Source organism: Staurois parvus, unplaced genomic scaffold, assembly GCF_062004578.1.
Source record: "Staurois parvus isolate SC_StPar_1 unplaced genomic scaffold, SC_StPar_1.0 ptg000105l, whole genome shotgun sequence".
Lineage (NCBI taxonomy): Eukaryota > Metazoa > Chordata > Amphibia > Anura > Ranidae > Staurois > Staurois parvus.
Window position 1 is genome coordinate 6045275 of NW_028317901.1, and position 22081 is coordinate 6067355.

The 22081-nt window shown below is 41.2% G+C and overlaps 1 protein-coding gene across 7 annotated transcripts in view; it reads right to left on the minus strand.

Annotated features, from left to right (window-relative positions):
• Nucleotides 1-22081, minus strand: part of HERC1 (HECT and RLD domain containing E3 ubiquitin protein ligase family member 1) — a 199974-nt gene that overhangs the window by 14826 nt on the left and 163067 nt on the right. For all 7 annotated transcript variants that reach the window (XM_089671440.1, XM_089671442.1, XM_089671445.1 and 4 more), the window contains 14 exons: nt 20530-20641; nt 16879-17022; nt 16616-16717; nt 15763-15936; nt 14902-15195; nt 13382-13447; nt 12018-12143; nt 11562-11700; nt 10784-10965; nt 9172-9327; nt 6909-7031; nt 6448-6550; nt 5901-6070; nt 3253-3391 (listed from right to left, as the gene is read on the minus strand). In XM_089671440.1, the coding sequence (XP_089527566.1) occupies nt 3253-3391; nt 5901-6070; nt 6448-6550; nt 6909-7031; nt 9172-9327; nt 10784-10965; nt 11562-11700; nt 12018-12143; nt 13382-13447; nt 14902-15195; nt 15763-15936; nt 16616-16717; nt 16879-17022; nt 20530-20641 (2030 nt within the window). The remainder of the gene's footprint in view (nt 1-3252; nt 3392-5900; nt 6071-6447; nt 6551-6908; nt 7032-9171; nt 9328-10783; nt 10966-11561; nt 11701-12017; nt 12144-13381; nt 13448-14901; nt 15196-15762; nt 15937-16615; nt 16718-16878; nt 17023-20529; nt 20642-22081) is intronic.

The window sequence follows — 22081 nt, forward strand, 5'->3', positions numbered from 1 at the left end:
TCCCGGCCGGTAATTACCGAACATCTCCGACAGGCCCCCTAGCAAAACACACACAGCACACAGTTAACCCTTTGATCGCCCTCACATTAACCCCTTCCTCCCCAGTGCCAGGCCAGAGGCCAGTGACTGAATGTGCAAGGCCAGGGGCAACCTCTGTTATCCCTATTGGTACCCCACTAGATCTATGTAATATAAGAAGATGGGAAGCTCCAAAGTTTGTTATAAATAGGGATCACTGCCTCAGTTTATTGACTAACTTTGAACATTGTTGTATTGCTTGGACTAAATGCAGTTGTGTTAGATAGCTGCCTTAAGTAGAAATCCAATAGTGTATGTACACAATATTTTGTAGATTTCAGATACTTAAAAAGATAAGTTCACCATATTTAGGGTGTAACATGTTCAACAAGCCCCCCTTCCCTGTGACAGTGGGCGGGGTTTCCTCTCCCTCGCAGCCACTTCCACATTTTTAAAATCAGTGCATGTGTACCAGGCTCCACCCACACAGCCGGGTCATTCATTCACAAGAATCTGTGAATATGCAAACTACAAGTTCATCTTGTTGTTCTCAATGGGCTGAAAGGGTGCTGATGAGTGCTCTTGTGGTTCATTGACACTTCCTTCAGCTTTCAAACAGAAAACACGTACAGAGGTAAAGGCAAGAGAGCTGGATGAAATAGCTGCAGGAGTCTAACATTCGCGGGTGCAAAACTGCTGGCTCTTGTAGAATAAAATAAAATAATAAAATGCACATTTTTATTACCCACAAAAATATGTGCAAAAAATTTTTTGTTAAAAGGTGAACTTGGCCCTTAACCGCTTAAGGACAGATATACTGCTACAGGGCGGCACCTGTGCGCAAAATCATATATATATTACTTGTGATTTTGCTTTCCCGGGTAGGGGGCGCGCGCCCTATCCACGCCAGCGGATGTCAATCACCGGGTCCCGGCCGGTAATCACCGAACATCTCCGACAGGCCCCCTAGCAAAACACACACAGCCCACAGTTAACCCTTTGATCGCCCTCACATTAACCCCTTCCTCCCCAGTGCCATTAGTACAGTGTCAGTGCTTTTTTTTTAGCACTGATCACTGTATTGGTGTCACTGGAAATGTCAGTGACACCAAGTTAGTTCCCCCCAGTGTCAGAATGTCCGCTGCAGTCCTGCTAAAATTCGCTGATCGTCGCCATTACTAGTAGAAAAAAATTTAAAATCCCATTATCTATACTGCCATTTGTAAATGCTATAGCTTTCACGTAAATCAGTTAATTTACATGTATTGGGTTGTTTTTTTTAGCAAATATTGGCCTAAATTTATGGCAAAATTTTATTAAATCTTTTTTACTGGACATGTTTAACTAGCTGCCGACAGCAGATAGCCGAATGACGGCTACACTGCGGCCAGCCAGTTCTGAGTGGACGTCATATGCCGTCCTCCCAGAACGCGCTCTCCTGCGCGCCCCAGGGGGCGCGCACCCGGCGATCTCCGTGATCGCTGTGTCCTACGGACACAGCTGATCACGTGATGTGGTAAAAGGCCACTCACAGCGGCCTTTTACCACGTGATCAGCGGTGTCCAATGACACGCTGATCAGAGGGAAATGCAAGTGCCGGTTCTCGGCTGCACTTTCCTCACGCTGTCAGATCGTGAGGAAAGTACTGCCGAGGACCGGCAGTTGTCAGAGCGGGGATCGGCACCGATCATCAGGGCACTGATGATCAGTGCCCTGATGATCGGTGCCCAGCAGTGCCACCCGCAAGTTCCGCCCAGCAGTGCGCCCACTAGCTCCGCCCACCTGTGCCCAGCAGTGCACCCACCTGTGCCCAGCAGTGCACCCACCTGTGCCACTCTGCAGTGCCACCCACCTGTGCCCAGAAGTGCCACCTACCTGTGCCCAGCAGTGCTACCCACCTGTGCCCACCAGTGCCACCCACCTGTGCCCACCAGTGCCACCCACCTGTGCCCACCAGTGCCACCCACCTGTGCCCACCCACCAGTGCAGCCCAGCAGTGCTGCCAGTCAGTGCCACCAGTCAGTGCCCAGGGGTTGTGCCAGTCAGTGCTGCCAGTCAGAGCCCAGCAGTGATGACAGTCAGTGCAGTCTATCAGTACCCATCATCAGTGTCACCTATCAGTGCCGCCTATCAGTGCTGCATATTAGTGCCGCCTATCCGTGACACCTCATTAGTGCTGTCTATCAGTGCCGCCTATCCGTGCCACCTCATTAGTACTGCCTATCAGTGCCCTTTAGTGCTGCCTATCAGTGCCCATCAGTGCTGCCTATCAGTGCCGCCTATCAGTGCCCATCAGTGCTGCCTCATCAACGCACATCAGTGAAGGAGAAAAAATACCTGTTTGAAAAATTGTATAATAGAAACAAAGAAACTTTTTTTTTTTTTTTCAAATTTTTTGCACTTTTTTTTATTTATAGCGCAAAAAGTAAAGCGCCCAGTGGCGATTAAATACCACCAAAAGAAAGCTCTATTTGTGAGAAAAAAATGATCAAAATGTCATATGGGTACAATGTTGCATGACCGCGCAATTGTCAATCAAAGTGCGGCAGCGCTGAAAGCTGAAAATTGGCCTGGTAAATAAGGGGGTATAAGTGCCTGGTAGCCAAGTGGTTAATAGCAAAAAGTCCAAAATATTGCTTTTTTTCTCAAAATTGTCGGTCTTTTTTTGCTTATAGCACAAAAAATAAAAAATGCACAAGCGATCAGATCCCACCGAAAGACAGCACAATTAGTGGGGAAAAAAAGGCCGTAAAGCTCATTTGGGTGCAGCGTTGCATGACCGCGCAATTGTCAGTTAAAGTAATGCAGCGCCATAACGTAAAAAATGGCCTGGTCATAAAGGGGGTAAATCCTCAGGAGGGCAAGTGGTTAAAGAACTTCACTCAAAAAGTCCCATTGGTCTGCGCCCTCCCCCAGCTTGTAACTGAGTTCTTTTGTTGTTGTTGTTTTTTTTTTTTTCTGAACCGATAAAAACCAAGTTAGCTTTTTGGTGGGAGAGAGTGGGAGCAAGAACTGACTTTATTGGGACCTGCTCCCACTTCCACAATCCTCGCCTAGACAAGGAGGATGTCCCTTGGCCCGCCTCCTCCCACAGGTTGCAGGACCATTCACAGAGTGCAGTGTGCGCTCGCACATGCACAATGGGGACAAAACACACAAAAAAACTGAAGTTCCTCTTTAGACTAGAAGATAATACTTATATAGGAATTAGGATGGGTAAACACAGGTGAATACCTGGGGCCCTTGGAGGGACAGGAGTTGCTGTCCATGCTGCACTATGGCACCGTCCTGCTGAGATCTGACGAATGTTCTTCCCTTGTAGGGCTGTAACCAATGTAGGCTCACGTACATGATTAGTGTGACCGAGGCCAAGCTGGAAAAAAAAAATTTATGCAGAAAATTAATCCGGTTATGTATACATTTAAAAACAAAAAAAAAAAAAACCTAGTGTATTCTTAAAAACAACTAGAAGAACTAGGTCTGTCTTGATATCAGCCTCCTGTATTCCTTCAGACTGGGGGAGGAAGGGTCAATAGTGTATGCCAATTAGGGTTCTACCACTTTGTACACATTATTCTGAGAACATGCACATGCTTACAGAGTGACTTCTTCTAAACAAAAATTTTATACAATGCAGATTTTCATTTTGTAATGGTGGCTGCAGTAGTTTTCTGTTTTCACTTTATTTTGCACCTGTAAACCTGTGAATAACACTCCCTGTCCCTGGGTGGCTTCACTCTCTCCTTTTCTCTATCTATGGGACAACTAAGGTTTCACCCAGATTAGACGTCAAAGATGTCTTCTTGCCTTCATTTCCTTTACACGGGGAATGGGGATTAGTGGTTTACAGAAGGTCAACACTGTTTCTGCTTTCAGTTCATTTCACAGGAAGTGACAGGGACACTGCATTTCTTTCCAGATCAAAAGGTATTTTCTGTACTTGCTGAAAATGTTCTAGCCTTGAATAAGAAAACCAATGAAGCCTCCACTGAGGAACTCAGATACACCCAGGTATTACTGCTGCCTACAGGAGGATTGTACACTGGCAAACAAAAAACTTAGGCAAGCCCAGGATAAACCCTCCTCTGCTGAGTATGCCTCAATATTTCCCAGCATGCCTCAGAATGTAACAAGCATTATCAAAACCATAAATATAAACTCAGAGGGGTGGGACCAGGGTCCCTCAATGGACTCCAAGAAATGGAATTTACATTGAGTACAAAAAAGTACTTCTGAACTGGTCTATGATTTATTTTGTTTGCCAGTGTCCAATCCTCCTCTAGGCAGCCGTATAACCCGAGTGTCCCTCAAAGGACAAGATAGGAATTCAATTTTTCCCATTGGGTTTAGTCATCCTTTATTCTTATGCTCATCATAGGCCACAGGAGTATACGGAAACAAAACTTCAGCAGATTTCCCTGAAGTCATGCACCAGATGGATTAATGCCATTACAAGGATTTCAAGGGGAAGGTTGCTGACTGTTCACATGGATAATGCTTGCATTTATAACACTAAGGAAGGACATGTATATGGTGGACATTAATGAAAATCTGACTTTATACTTTTGCCTGGATTTATGCTTTAAAAGAAAAGGCACGGCTAAATCAAAACTGCATAAGATTACAGTTTGTAGAGTTGTGCAGGAAAAGTGCACACCTCTCACCCTTCAAGCACTTCCCTCATATGTTGGGATCAGGGGCTGGATTGAAGTCAGTTACTTCCCCACACATGGCTCTGTATAGTAAAAAAAGAAGAGCCGATGAGGTCTTCACAAGAAAATGTATCTGCTGACAAGCTTCAGCACATGGACCTACCCCCAGGACCACTCCTCTGACACGTTTCACCAGATGGGCCCACTCAAAGAGGACTGTCTAAGATTGAGCCCAGTGGGTGCAACATGTCAGAGGGTGGCCTTAGAGGTGGGACCATGCGCATGACAGTTGATTAAAGTTTGCCTGTGAAGAGACCATCGTTGTGCAGCTTTTCTTTTCAACTATACTGAGCCATGCATAAGATTACGTCATACATAATACACCGGAATGCATGTATAAAAGATCAGCTTGATGGTAAAAAGCTAATCAATGCACATTTTTATAAATTTTGTTTATATGAATAGTTTGTAATTATAAATGTGTGGACCGCCATACTTGCTCATTACATATGCAGGTTATACGTCCTGCTTTTCAGTGTTGCACAATACTTTGCTTTACTGCTTTTTCCCACAATGCAAATCTACCAATCAGGCAATTGAATGAAAACAATCCACTACCTGTATGGAGAATATCTTATCATAAAAGGCAGCAAACAGGGAAGCAGAGGGATGGCATTTAAACAGAGTTCCCTCTAGTGACCAATCTGCAAATCACTGTATTTGATACAGTATTGTTTTGATCCTGTATTTTGATACAACGTAAAATATGGAAGAGCAATAAAAATTGCAATAATGACTCAAAATATGTGTTTACTGGAAATACATCACACTTTTCCGTAAATATGGAAAAAACGAAATGTGTAAACTGCAATTAGACATAACCAAATGTATGACTATAATTGACATCTGTTATTTTATATATATATATATATATATATATATATATATATATATATATATATATATACAGTATATATATATTTTTATATATAGAAGGTATGACATTTTGTGCATTACCACTTTATTCTGATTATTAGTTAGGTCTATACATGGATATATATAGGAACTCTTCTTTAAGTTTCCATTATTGCCCAACTTTACCATTCATTCAGGTTGTCGCCTAATCAGTGTTTGTACTTTGGTCTTTTTTTTTTGTTCAAAGTGCATTCAAGGTGGTGCCAATTCAAAAGAAACCCAATTCACCAAGTGCGTGTAGATGTGAACACCAACCTGCCCCTCTGAGTTACTCCCCCATGCATACACTTCCCCAGAGGAGGAGAGAGCCAGTGTGTGTTCCGCTCCCACTGCAATGTCCTCAATGAAAATGCCCAAAAGGCCAGGAACCAACTGAGGACGATTGTGATTTCGAGCTCGACCTTCAGGCAAGCCAATCAAGCGGTCTGGAGGGCAACATAAGTACAGGAAAGGATTGTATTAAATAGGGGATATGAAATTGTGCACATCACAGTAAACAGAAACATGAAGAAGGAAGGCAGGGTGAGGTGATTATAAGACTAACAGATCACAGAAAAGCATGAGAGGAAAGGTGATTGCTATTTACAACACACTGGGGTTGATTTACTAAAACTTGAGAGTACAAAATCTGGAGCAGCTCTGCATAGAAAGTAGCTTCCAGATTTTGTTTGTCAAAGCTTAAATGAACAAGCTGAAGTTAGAACCTGATTGGCTACCATAAACAGCTGCACCAGATTTTGCACTCTCCATTTTTAGTAAATCAACCCCACTATTTAGAAAAATAGCAAGCTTCACAACCTACCTTGTCCAAAGGTATAAACATGACCGTCTTTAGTCAATGCAACTGAGAACTGTGTTCCACAAGCCACCTTCTTGATGCCAACGCCACACAGAATATCCACTTTCTACAAATTAAAAAAAAAAAAAAAAACACAGAAATTACCCAACACAAACAGATTTGATGCTACTAATGTGTACACCTTTCATCCAATGGGCTTTGAAAAGTTATGCAATTGCACTAAGCACACCAGGATTTCAAAGCCAGTCCACTTGTTTAGGGTTTGACTGTTCTTAAATTACCGTTTAGTATAGCCAAACAATGGTGTAATAAATAAAGCAAACATTTGATCCTAATGGATTTCATTTTGACTTTCATTGGTTTAGAACACCATTGATCATGGCAGTCTACACAGGGAGACCAAAAAAAAAAAACAGAAAAAAAAAACCAAACCTACAGAACAGTGTACAGAATTTTGCAGTCACCTGTGGAGAAGATTTGGCAGTAGAGTTTCCTAAACCAAGTTTTCCATAATCTCCATCTCCAAAAGCCCAAACTAATAAACCATCAGCAGACACAGCTAGTGTGTGATTTAATCCACAGGCCACCTACAGACAGAAAGACATTTCTCAATACTGGGAAGGTAATTTATGTTTATATAGGATTGCTTACAAGTAAACTAAAATGCATTAATCAACAAGTAGAGAAATCAACCATGTCTGTTACCAAGTCAGCAGTCTAACAACAAAAGGTAGTAGTCTTCAGTGCACATAGAGGACCTGCTACTGTCATTGAAATGTAAAGTAGAACACATACATTAAAATACATGTTATTCTATGAGAGCAGATCTTGGCAGTCTGATAGCCCTCTAATGTAAACAAACAGTAGGTGTTCCTAAGGATAGCCATACACTCAGTATGAGGGCTGAACAAGTAACATCTAATAGACAGCACAGATGGACAATTTCCTCACTGGCTATATAAAAATACATTAATACCTTGGTTTACAAATTTAATTCGTTCTGCAGGACTTTTCGTATTGCGAAAAATTTGTAAACTGAAACACCGTTTCCCATAGGAATGCACTGAAAACCAATTAATCTGTTCCGTAGCTCAGAAAAGCAGTAAACGCTATTAAAATACCGCATTAGTTATTTTATTAAGTTATGCATTATTTTCCCCACTGACAGCTGAATGTAAAAGAATTCCAGGCAATTAAAAAAAAGACGTGGGGTTCCCCCTCCCATCTATACCAAGCCCTTCAGGTCTGGTATGGATTTTGAGGGGAACTCCCACACCAGATCAGGAAAGGGGGGGGTATACAAGCGAGCGTCACCCCCCCCCCCCCGAACCATACATGCTTTGGTGCTTGTGCTTTGGGACATGGGGGGTGCTTTGGGGCGGGGGCTCCCCCCTCCTAAAGCACCTTGTCCCCATGTTGATGAGGACAAGGGCCTCTTCCCCACAACCCTGAGCTGTGGTTGTGAGGGTCTGCGGGCAGGGGGCTTATTGGAATCTGGAAGCCTCCTTTAACAAGGAGGCCCCCAGATCCCGCCCCCCCACCATGTGAATGAGTATAGGATACTCATTCACAAAAACACAAAGTGTAGTGTGAAAAGAGACAGGACATGGTCTTTGACAAGTCCTTTATTAAAAGAAAAATCTAAAAGACTGTCCCCCGCAGTAGATCCAGTGACGATCACGATGCCCACCGCTGCCACCGACCCTAAAAAAAAAAATAAAAAAAAAATAGGGTTCCACTCCCACCGTCTGCTTGATTCAGTGGTTTGACAGTTCTTAAATATGTGAGGGGCATATCAATGATGTCACATGGGGCGGGGTCACTCAGATGATGTCCCCATTTTTTTTTTTTTTTACATTTTGGCGTGGGAATTCCCCTCAAAATCCATACCAGACCCAAAAGACTTGGTATGGATGGGAGGGGGGACCCCAGGCCGTTTTTTTAATTCATTATGGTGCTTGTTTTTAAATGCAATTACCGATTTGTTTTTTTTCTTCACTATAACTCAGAAACTTAGCTGTCACTTTCCCCCAGCTAAAAGAGAGAAAGTTTTATTTTAGTTTATTTCCCCAAGTTAAAAAAAACAATGTTTCCTTTTAGTGTCTTAAAAGAAACAAACAGTTTCCTGTAACTCTGTGGAAAGTGACAGCTAATCTTGTGAGCTATAATGAATAAAAAAAAAAATCCGGCAATTGCATTTAAAAATCAGCACCGACACATTTCGTATTGCGAAAAAAATTAGTAAAAAATTCGTAAACCGAGGCATTATTTTCAATGGATTTTCATTAGTAAACCAAAAATTACGTTAACCGAGGCATTCGTAAGCCGAGGTACCACTGCTGAATAATGGCTGCACCTGATGGATACAGCTGCTGTTCAGCCAAAAATTTCCAGTGGGTGGCTTCAACTTTCTTTAAACAGAGCTGGTCTAACAGGTCCATCCACTGAGCTAGATTCTTTGTTGTGATCTTTGAGAAAGAATGTCTTCACATTGAAAGCAGCTAGAGAGGAGAGTGGTGGCTTGTTTAAAATGTTTACTACTTGGTAAGAATATGTAATTAGTTTAATGTCTTGGCACAAAGCAAAATATTTAAGCTGTGAACAGAGCAAACATTTCTCTTTATACAAATTGCAAGCATGCGAACAGGAGGTAGAAAATATAATAGCAGCATCTACTGTTGGTATAGAGTGTTACAGATTCATAGACAGGTAATGTATTCATATTACCTGACCAATATGAAATCCTTCGAGCGCTGTCACACGTTCTGGCAATTTCTTGTTGGATGTGTTTCCCAATCCCAGCCGACCGTAATCTCCATTGCCAAAAGTAAAAAGCTTTCCATCAGCTGTCACTACTGCAGAGTGTTTGAAGCCACAAGACATCTGGAATTTGATTCAGAAAGAAATGTGTTTTGGTAGCATTGTAACATCTGTTAATGTATATTTTAGGTTTTATATGTCTGTACTTTGATCTAGAACAGCTAATGCATGCCCATAACATGAGTAAAGAGACAATGACTTGTGTTAAGGTGTGAGGAGTGCCTAGGGCTTCAAGAGTGGTCACACAATAGCTCATGTCTACACCCACAGTTAATGCCTTGCTACTGTTATGCTCAAGAGGCCCAATCAACTTGTTTAGAGTCACAGTAGCAGGATCACAAGCATTGTCACTATTATGAGAGGAAATGTCTATGACAAGTGTCCTTTGCTGCTGTCTAACGTCACACAATTTCACCAGTTCCATTGCCTGTATGTTGTAAAGGAACCAATGAACCCGCAAAGAGGAGCCACTGAAGAAAAGAGGAATTTTGACCTGAAAATTCTATATCCTGGAGTACAGTACAGGATACAAGCTGAGTAGTCGTACATCATGGGTTACAGGCGTGTTTCAGGCATTTGGGCACTGGCAAAACTTTACAGGGCACACCCCCTGGGCACTTCCCATATAACCCTACCCCACTCCATGAGTCCTCAGTTTTGTAGCAAGCAATGAAGAGTAAACCAAGGAATGGAAGGGAGGGTGATCTGTGTCCTGTACTCCAAGATATTGAATTTACAGGTAAGGCAAAATTCCTCAGTCAGACACAGGGTGACCCTGTCTTACCTGTTCATAACGCTGGACTGTAAATAAAGTCCAGGCTTCGCCTGTCATGGTGAGCAAACCCCCAAAGGGGTCTTCAGGGACTAGGTTCCATAGTGATGGACCCTGGCCCTGCACAGCACCCTGTGGCTGACTCAAAAGGTTGCAACAAGTGCCAAGGTGAGGACCCATGCAGGATCCAGTCCCCGAAGCACCATTACAGGCCTTCCCACAGTATGGGGTCTATGTTGGCATTAGAAGATAGTGAGGGGTTGATTGAAGTATCCGAAGAAAAAGAAAAAACTAGTTAAGCTAAAGGTGATTTTCTCCATGATGGAGAAAAAGTCCATTACCTTCAGACACTAGCACAAAACTGAGGAATCATGGAGAGGGGTAGGGTTATAGAGGAGGCGCCAATAAGACGTGTCCTCTAAAGCTTTTCCAGTGTCCAATAACCTGAAGGTACATGCTTATAACCCATGATATATGAATATTCTGCCTGTACTGTACAATTAAGATAAAAAGTTATTGAGGTTGGCAACAGCCATAATGCCCAGGTCTCCACACATTTTAGCATGAACCTGGGAAAGACAAGGACCTGAGTAGTCACACTAATATTATTAAAGAAACTGCTAGAAATAAGTCATTAATATCCAATACATTATCAGGAAGAGAAGTTTAATTCAACTAAGAAGAATCAGAGAAAGGGGAAGTAAAAAGTTCTGTATACATCATTAGTACAAAATAAACTGTGTGTACCTGCACCACTTCTTCTCCTTGTAATGCCTCAATCTGTCTGGGTCGCCGCTGACGGTCACTATTTCCATGTCCCAATTTGCCATAATCTCCATCTCCCCAGCTGAACACCTCTCCACTCTCCGTCAGTGCCATGGAGTGTCCATCTGAGCCACAAGACGTCACAAGCTGTGTCACCACAAATCCTGTTATTAAGAAGAAGCCTGGTTTGAGAATAATTTTAATTGTTGCACAATAAAATGTAAACATGAATCAGGTGTTTTGTTTGGATTTCTTTGTAATTTGGCTGCATATCATTTTCTGCTTTGGGTGTTCTGTTCTAATTTTGCCTTAGGATGCATTTTATTTAGAAAGAAAGAAAAACCCTTGATATTCTTAGGACAAATATTGAAATGGTTAGAACATTGGTCTGGCTTTTAATGCTGTCCCCGTCAGGGATATTTTCATCAGTACTTGTCCCAAAGACACAGGAGTGAAGGGACATCCCAGATGACAGATGTCATCCAAAACATGACAAAGGATTTAACACATCCCCACTCTATCCAAAACAAGTAAAAGTCTGTAGTTTCCCTTAAAATTAATCGTTCAAGGCTAAACAATGTTTACACAGAAACAAAAGAAACAAATTAAGTTTAATCAAAACCTAAATTTTATGATCAATGCCAGTATGATGAAGTCTATGTCTGCATGTAAAAAAACAAAAAAAAAAAAAAAAACTATGGGCACACTAGGTAATCCATCAGAGATTAGGCTTCACTGCAAATTGGAACTACTATCATACCCTGCAATGCGGAGATGACAGTCAGTACATGAAGGTCATCTGAATTGCCTTGCCCAAGGCGACCGTAGCTCCCCTCTCCACAGGCAAGAACAGTACCATTAGCTTGAATAACGAAGGTACAATTTTGGCCGCAGATTACCTAAAAATAGTAGAAAACATTCCAAGAGAAGATCAAAATGACATGCTATTTAAGTTACAGCACAGTGATTGTTATTGAAGGTAATAACATTTACCTAAAATGCTTTAAGAAGGGTACACAATGCAATTTCTTTATAAAACACATACAAAAGCAGAGGGAGGGGAACCTGTGTGAATACACGTACAGTTAAAAGCACACACGTTTGTAAAAGAACTGCAAGTTAACTGCAGAAGGAGCAAAAAAAAAAATCATTTAAACGTTCCACAATATGCATCTCTATATGAATAGTGTGTATTTTTTTTCTGCTACTGCAATACCTGCTGTGCCTGGGAGAAGGATGTGGCTGCTGATGGAATCATCACATTCCTGCCAGCTTCTGCCAGTTGTCCATGGCGCCCAGCTCCCCACAGGTACACATCACATTTGCCTCCCAGATGCCAGTCCTGCAGAGTAACAATTAAAAATTATTCATTATACAGAGGCGGCAATAGATTAAAAAAAACACAGGTCAGGCACACGGATGTCTGTGCAAACTACGTTAATGTCTATGTCTACATTTACAGAAGTTGAGCATTTAGGAAAAACAACAAGTAATGATGTACAAAAAAACTGGAGCAATGAAGGCTGAACTAGTGCCAGTTGTGAACTTTATTCTAGCACTGGATAACCAATGAAATAAAACAGCTGATTGGGAGGATATGGGTTTTGTGAATCATGGCTTGATATCCAGTTTCCCATTGATGATACTTATGAATAAGCTACATGAACACAGGTAGGACACATTAGACTTCGGTTTGAGGGTAACTCCTTGAAGAAACTATTTGTTAAAACATATAAACATGGAGCAACAGGACTACATTCTACACTTTGCTCACAAATCTTCAGTCTCTTCTAAGCTTCAGGAATCTGGGGTATAAATTACTCACCAGATGGTATAGTCCCTATGAGACTGCATAAAATGTTTCCAGATCTCAATTTCACTTGCTGAAAGATTTGAAAACTCTAGGGACATACTGCTCCACATATTCTGGTTTTGATCACAGATCGGTCCTTTCTGGCAGACAATATGCGATTTGTTTTCTGAGCTGATGGGTCTCTCCCTTGCAGATGATCCCAAAGCATGTCTTTTACATCTTGCCCCCTTTCCTCGTGGAACACCATCTCAATGTGACTAGATCCTGTATTCCAACCAACTAGAAATCCCCCGACCCCTTGGTTAGACAACAGGAGGCCTGTTTTCATAAAACATGGTTCTATTGGAACCAATTTAAATATAAAGAACCACTTGGAGCTAATGCTTCCTAGGCAGTGTCACCAGGGATTATATTTGCTCTTTACTTACCCTTCCTCCCTACCTCTCTTTTACTTTCCCTCCTCCCAACCCTCCCTGTTCCCTCTCTGTTCTTCCTTTTCATTCCTTTATTTCCCCTTTACTGTGCACAATTTAAACTGAAAAATTTAGTGGGGACTTATTTTTCTTCCCCACTGGCAACACATCTCTCACCATTTACCAGTTAGGTCTAACACTGTGAGCACAGCTCCGGAACACACTTTGACAGAAAAAAGATTTGCAGAAACAATGCTACTTGATATGCTTAATACCGGAGTACTCCATATTATTGTCATTGACAAATATAGAATTAAAAAATTTTTAAAAAAAAACCACATATAAAAAACACACCTCTGGTCTGGAGGTGGCCCAGGCCATAATTTGTTCATCTGTCCCATTCATCCATTTGCTGTTATCCTGTTTGTAAAAGAATATACAGATATGATTATTTTTTCTTATTGTCTGCTAATAGAAAGGGGAACAAAGAATTACAAAGTCAGGTTAAAAAAAAGAATCGACTTCAACAAGATAGAAAATAAATCTACATGTACACCATCCTATAACCAACAGTTGGTCCACAGGGAGGCAAATTAAACTCCAATAAAACATGAGCCAATTTGCTCCAATGGGAGAAAAAAAAATCCTTCCTGATCTCCAAGAAGGCAATCGGATATTCCCTGAATCCACTACCCCTGCTACCAATAAATGTTAATTTGGTTATATTGTGTGGATTTAGAAATGCTTCCAACGTTTTTTATTTTAAACAAATAATCTACTGAACTGATCATTACTAGTTCGAGTCTATTAAAATTTTCACAGCTTTCATTATGAAGAAGCCTTTCCATATGTGAAGGTGAAATCTCTTTTCCTCTAGATGTAAACAGTGCCCCCTGTCCTCTGTAATGACCTGAAAATGAATAAGTCTACACCAAGTTCACTATATGGACCACCTATATATTTATAAATATTGATCGTATCCCCCCCTTATCACCTCTTCTCAAGAGACATTTCAGTTCAGCTAATCTTTCCTCAAAGCCAAGTTCCTCCATGCCACTTATCAGTTTGGCTGCCCTTCTCTGCACGTCCTCCAGTTCTCCAGTATTTTTTGTGAACAGGTAATATAAGAAAGTATCTTGCCAGCTTTGGAAACTGCAGCTTGCCATTGTATGTGATTAAGTCTATGGTCTACCAGAACACCCAGATCCTTCTCCGCCAATGACTCCCCCAGCTGTTCTCCTGCTAGTATGTAAGATTTGTGCATGTGTTTAACCACGAAGTGCATACCTTTATATTTATTTACATTAAACCTCATTTGCCACACAGTTGCCCAATGAAACAGTGCATTGAGGTGGGCTTGTAAATTGGAGGTATCCTGTAAGGAAGTTATTTCACTGCATAGCTTGGTGTCATCTGCTAACACTGAAATGATACTTTTAATCCCAAACTCCATATCATTAAGAAATTGGTTAAAAAGTAAAAACTGAACCCTGAAGTACACAACTAATAACCTGAGACCATTCAGAGTATGAATCATTAATCACTACTCCCCAAATACAGTCTTTAACCAGTTTCCTATCCATTTACAAACTGAATTTTCTAGGCTTGTAGACTTCAACCTACACATAAGCCATGTGTGGGGAACTGTGTCAAACGCTTTTGCAAAATTGAAGTAGAAATCCGCAGTTCCACCTTTAGGTGGTCTAAACAACTTTATATATTACTGTGTGTGTGTAATACTAAATTCAAATTAGTAAACTGGTATTATGTTCACCTTTAATAAAATCACGATTCAAAATAAGGATAAAATACATTTCTTACTGGAATAGAAACCGAACTTTACTGGTCATGCAGAAAACAAGTTTGGCTCCTACCATTAAAAGTCTTAGCTCTTCCTCAGGGACTGGCTCCAGGTCAGGAACACTGAAGGATGCTGGGAAAAGGGCACCTCTACCCAAGGCCTCTGCAGCTTTGATGGTAGTAGAGAAACACTCTAGCCAGGCCCACTCAGCATGGTTCCAGGAAGAAGGTTCTGGTGGAGCTAAGCGATGGTGAGGAGGGATGGGTGGATTGCACAGAAGCTGCTCAAGGTTTAGTCCCACAGCCAGTGATGCAAGGCACTGCATATATGGGCTGTGTACTAACTGATCTCCACACACAACATAGGGCTGAAATAAAACAGATGATTGTCAACAAAGGAATACGAAAACACACTCACAATATAAAATATACTGCTGTGGATTTTAAGAAGTATATTTGTCGTTTTCCTTAACTGGAAGTTGCCTTCGCCCTTAAATGGACTGAATACTGTAGGCAAGTTAGATGTTCAGGGCTAAAATGTCACTCTCTGACCATTACTAGTTTAAACTACAGCAATATTTAAAGTATGTGTATAAATTGAATAAGATGCATTACAATAGGAGTTTGGCAGAAAAAAAAAGGATGACTTGGACTAGTTTAATGTGCCTTGTAATAGATAAAACAAGAAAACTTAATTATACAGAATAGAATTGGCTAGGCACTCTGTTGCATGAGTACATGGTCACACAACTAATAGGGTGAGAGATTGATAACTTTTTAGTCACCAACTACACATCTTCACAGGGAATGCCAAGCTATAAAAAAAAAAAAACAAAAAGAAAAAAACTAACTATTCTATATATATATTTATATATGACAAAATAGATCTCAGAAGATTACCCTAAACAGTACAATTATGTAATTATTGTAAATACCTTTTCATATGCATATTGCTCCTGGAGCATGACAGGAAGGCGCTCTAGGAATGTCTGCATGCAAGGTGCCATGTTAAGGCCCACTATGCCTTGTTGCTTTAGTGCAGTCCTGCAAGTTGCCAAGACGTGATTGGAGGATATCCACTCGGGGGTGCAGTTCACCACTAGAACATCCTGTATAAATATGATAAATAAACCAGTATGTGTGAATTGTCAAATAAGACTACAACCATTTACTTACAGAACAAATAGTTACAAAGTCAGTTAGTTTGAAAAAAAAAAAAAAAAAAAAAAAAAAAAAAAAAAAAAAAAAGACAAAAATCCATCCAGGTCAGCCAATAGAAAAAACACAAAAACCAGAAAACCTCCATATACACAATCCTATATCTACAGTTGATCCAGAGGAAGGCAAAAAACCCAAGAAAACATGATCCAAATTCCTTCCTAATCCTCCAGGAGGCAATTTTATAGCCCTGGCGTTATTACCTATAAATGTTAGCATCCAGTTATATTTTGTGCATTTAGAAATGCATCCAGCTCTTTTTTTTTTTTTTTTTACAACAATCTACTGAGTTGGCCAAAACTAGTTTCTGAGTGGGTCTATTCCTAAGCCTTTCCATATATGTGGAAGTGAAATCTTTTTTCCTGCAGACACAAAGTGTGCCCCCTTGTCCTCTAATGACCTGAAAGCAAATAACTCAATACCAAGTTCAATTGGTCAGCCGGCCAACCGGCCTAAATCGTTGGTGTGAATTTAGTCAAAAGTAACAAAAAACAACAATAATCCACATATGACACATTAGGAAACTGTGCAGTTGATTGTTACCCATATGAAAACAGAGAAACAGGTTACCTTTGAGCGGTTTGAACAAGCAGCAACTCCAACATCAGGAATCCAAACGGTGGTAGTAACAGCTCCAGAACCAGTAACGACAGACTGCAAGACACAGCCATCCTAAACCAAAGAGGAAGTAAAAAGGACATTATTAACACATCAAGTAGTGCACATAGTAAAAGTGAGCTGCAAAGATTTCAGAAATGGCATGTTCCAAATGCACAGTATACAATGTGAATGAGCGAGCCATTGGTTTCAGATATTAAAACATATGTTCTCACCCTTAAAGACCAAATATTCATTAAACCACCAAGTCCACCAGACACAAGAGCTAGGCCATCAGGGCTGAAAGCTACTGTTCGTACAGGTGTTATGTGCCCCCGTAACTTATACACACATCGGGCATCCTCTGGTTTCTTAAACTCCTGGAATATAATAGAAAAGAATAAGGCTGAAATCACAGATTTGCAGAAAACTCTACAACACAGATAACATTCTGTTGGCTCCTCTGCTAAAAAAATGCAGATTTTAGGAGACATACACTAATCAAGCTGCAAAGCAATGTACAAAAAAAAAAAAAAAGACACTAAAATGGTAAGAGTGCCCACATACACAGGAGAGAATTTGGCCAGGCAGACATTATCAGATCCCCTTCAGTTGAGGCTGTGAAGCCCATGTGTTCTATGAACAGTGACAATCAGCTCAGTCAAATTTTTTGGTTCGTGTGAATAGAGAGCGGAGGGGGAAGGAGATAAGCAGTGATGGCGAAGTTGCTGACACCACAACAGCATTTTGCATGTTTTTGCAGAGAGTGGCCAGCCAACATGGTCTGGAAAATCCCATATAGACATTAAAGAAAATTCAAATTGATCCCTTGCAGGGGGGGCTGCACTCATAGTGAAATGGTTAATAGCTCAGGAGAGGAGAAACAGTTTTAGTTACCTGATTCGATCCTCCCTATTCCCCCAGCAGACGGCGCACCCCTACGCTCAGGTGGTGTACTGACCCTCAGCATTATCACGCCTAATGCAGGGCTACGGATCCTGCTTTGACCTTGTGACATCAGGACCAGTGTTAATTTTGTCAACGAAAATATTTTCATCAACTAAATTAACACTATTTTAGTTGACTAAAAAAACGACTTAAAACTAAACAATTCATATGAATAAAATGCGACTAAAACTAAAATGGCATTTTAGTAAAAAGACTATGACTAAAACTAAATCGAATTTGAGGTTAAAATTAACACTGCACTACAACATAAGAATAAGTAGGCGGCATCTACTAAGCTGCTAAAAGGAAAAAAAAGAAAAATAGGAAAAAGGCTCTTCTTACTTTATTTCCTTAATATTTAATGTTGGTAATTATTATTATACAGTATTTGTATAGCGCCAACAGTTCGCTCAGCGCTGTACATTACAATGGGAGACAATACACGAGACGGTACAATAACAATACAACGCGATACACGAGGGGTTTGAGGGCCCTGCTCCTTGGAGCTTACAATCTAGGAGGGAGGGGATAGTGGTACGGGAGGAATAGCTGTGGGGGATGGAGTGGTAGGAGGTGATCGGCAATTAGCTGAGGGCGGGGTAGGCTTCCCTGAAGAGGTGGGTTTTCAGGGTGCGCCTAAAGGAGAGGAGAGTAGGTTATAGTCTGATGGATTGGGGTAGGGAGTTCCAGAGGATGGAGGAAGCCCTAGAGAAGTCCTGGAGACGGGGTTGGGAGGAGAAGACCAGGGAACTAGAGAGAAGGAGGTCTTGTGAGGAGCGGAGAGTACGTTTAGGGTGGTATTTGGATATCAGGTTGGTGATGTAGTTTGGGGCAGTGTTATGGACAGCTTTGTATGTCAGTGTTAGCATTTTGAATTTTATCCGTTGGGCAATCGGAAGCCAGTGGAGGGATTGGCAGAGGGGGGTGGCGGACACGGAGCGGTTAGTAAGGTGGATGAGTCTGGCCGCAGTATTCAGGATAGACTGAAGCGGGGATAGCCTGTGGTGAGGTAGGCCGGTGAAGAGGGAGTTACAGTAGTCAAGTCGTGATATGATAAGGGAGTGAATGAGTGGCTTAGTGGTTTCCGGGGTTAGGAACGGACAAATTTTGGAGATGTTGCGGAGATGGAGTCTACATGAGTTTGTCAGCGATTGAACCTGGGGCTGGAAGGACAGATTGGAGTCTTGGATGACACCAAGTACTCTGGCTTGTGGGGTGGGACTGATGGTGGCATTGTTGGTCGTGATGAAGAAGTCAGGAGGGGGGGCGCGGGCTGGGGGGAAAACTAGGAGCTCGGTTTTGGAAAGGTTCAGTTTGAGGAAGTGGAGTGACATCCAATCCGATACGTCGTTCAGTAGGCTAGTGATTCGGGCGGAGACTGAAGGGGTGAGGTGAGGGGTAGAGAGATAGATTTGAGTGTCTTCGGCATAGAGATGGTAGTTGAAGCTGTGAGAGTGTATCAGTTGGCCAAGGGAGGAGGTGTAGATGGAGAAGAGAAGGGGCCCCAGGACAGAGCCTTGAGGGAACCCAACAGAGGGTGAGTGAGGGGGAGGTGTCAGCGTTATAGGTAACACTGAAGGAGCGCTTTGATAGATAGGAAGACAGCCAGGAGAGAGCGGAGTCTCTGAGGCCAAGAGAGTGTAGTTTTTTGAGGAGGAGGGGGTGGTCGACTGTGTCGAAAGCCACGGAGAGGTCGAGGAGTAGGGGGAGGTAATATATTCAGGTAATACGTACAATGGCATTACAGCCAACAAAGAGTTTACAGGTTTTTTTTTGTTTTTTTTTATATTTTAAATTTGTATTCTGTTTGTCAAAAAGCAATATTTTTGTTTATAAATAAAACCACGTTTCATAAACAAAGACGTTATATATATGAAAATGGCCAAATCTGTGTCTGTAGTGCTTGTTCAAAACGTAATACCATAAATAAGTTATTAGATTTTTACTCCAGTAGTATATAATGAGTTTGGCATTTCTAGGGAAATGCTTAAATAATGCATTACAGTTTAACTAAACCATTCGATTTTAGTCGACCAAAATATACTGGAGATTCTAGTCGACTGAAAGGTAGAAGATTTCAGTCAACTAAAATGTACTAGGGATTTCATTCGACTAAAATACGACTAAAACTATAACAATTCAAATGACTAAAATGCGATTAAAACTAAACCAGCATTTTAGTCAAAAGACTATGACTATGGGCCAGTTCACACTACATGTGTTTCAGTTGCTGCATTTTTTCTGCACAGAACTGTACTGGAATGCGGTAAAATGCATCAAAAAACGCACTGGAATGCACCGAAACACACATGTCCCTATTTCAATTGAAGAAAAAGAGGAAAAAATGTACTGGAATGCATAAAAAAAAAACTGCACTGGAAAGCGCCAAAAATGTGCATGCAAAAACGCATCTGGAACATACCTGGACTGCGTTTCTATAGTGTGGACTGGAACTAAAACTAAATCGAAATTTGATGTCAAAATTAACACTGATCATGCCCTCAGACCACTGGAGCATGGGGAAGAAGCTGCAGGGACTGGTCTAGCTGCAGGGAGAAGGGAAGGATTGAATAATAAGTAAATCTCTTTTTTTTTTGTTTGCTCTTCTAGACCAAAATGAGCATTTAACCCATGCAGTGCAGGCATAGCCCCACTGCAAGGGATATATTTTTTTTTTTTTTAGCTGCCTGGAGTTGGGCTTTAACCTCAGCCATATGATATATACAGAATTAAATGACTTTAGAGCATGGCTTCTTAGCAATAATGGCAATCAGAAGGCATAAAAAAAAAATAATTTGCTTACAGCTGACACAGGAGTCAGAGGATTCCTGCTGCTACAATTCACACTAAGTCACTGGTGTGAATGTCTATTGCTTAGAAAATGGACTTAGAAAATGGACTATTCTACATAAGGGCTATCTAGAAGTGTGATCACTTACCTTGCAAGATGAGTGTTCCCTCCATCCTTCTTGTGATGTTGATTTGGACTGAACTGTTTCTAGAGAGGCTTGTGGAACTGTCCATACACACACCAAACCATTCTGACAACCCCTGGAATCGAAAACAATATATAAAAAACATAACTAAAAATGTATATGTATATGTATATATATATATATATATATATATATATATATATATATATATATATATAAATATAAAATTATAGAAGGTATTACATTTTGTGCATTACCACTTTATTCTGATTATTAATTAGGTCTATACATGAAAATATATAGGAACTCTTCTTTAAGTTTCTATTATTGCCAAACTTCACCATTTGTTCAGGTTGTCCCCTAATCAGCATTTGTACTCTGTTTTTTTTTTTGTTTGTTTTTTTGTTCAAAGTGCATTCAAGGTGTCAATTCAAAAGAAACCCATATATATATATATATATATATTTTTTTTTTTTTTTTCAAACATCTCCTATAAAACAAGAATTCAATTTATTGCATAGGTGGTGTCATGGCACATATAAACCTTTGTAATTATTATTAGTAATTACTATATATACACCGTATTTTCCGGCGTATAAGACGACCCCCTACTTTTCCTGTTAAAATATAGGATTTGGGCTATACTCGCCGTATAAGACTACCCCTCTTCCAACGCACACCAAATAAAAATTAAAAAACATCAGATTTGATTTCAATATGGTATGGTATTCCATTGATGGGGCACGCTTCCTCACTCTGACACCAATGATGGGACACTATTCCTCCCACTGACACCAATGATGAGGCACTTTTCTTCCCATTGACACCAATGATGGGACATCAGTGGGAGGAATAGTGTCCCATCATTGGTGTCAGTGGGAGGAATAGTGCCCCATCATTGGTGTCAGTGGGAGGAATAGTGCCCCATCATTGGTGTCAGAGCGAAGAATTGTGCCCCATCATTGATGTCAGTGGGAGGAATAGCGCCCCATCATTGGTGTCAGTGGGAGGAATCATGTCCCATCATTGGTGTCAGTGGGAGGAATCGTGTCCCATCATTGGTGTCAGTGGGAGGAATAGCGCCCCATCATTGGTGTCAGTGGGAGGAATAGCGCCCCATCATTGGTGTCAGTGGGAGGAATAGTGCCCCATCATTGGTGTCAGTGGGAGGAATAGTGCCCCATCATTGGTGTCAGTGGGAGGAATTGTGCCCCATCATTGGTGTCAATGGGAGGAATAGTACCCCGTCAGTGGGGAGAGGAATAGTGCCCCATTGTTGGTGTCAGTGAGGGGAAGAATAGTGCCCCATCATTGGTGTTAGTAGGAGGAATAGTGCCCCATCATTGGTGTCAGTAGGAGGAATAGTGCCCCATCATTGGTGTCAGTAGGAGGAATAGTGCCCCACCATTGGTGTCAGTGGGAGGAATAGTGCCCCATCATTGGTGTCAGTGGGAGGAATAGTGTCCCATCATTGGTGTCAGTGGGTGGAATAATGCCCCATCATTAGTATCAGTGACACCAATGATGGGGCACTATTCCTTCCACTGACACCAAT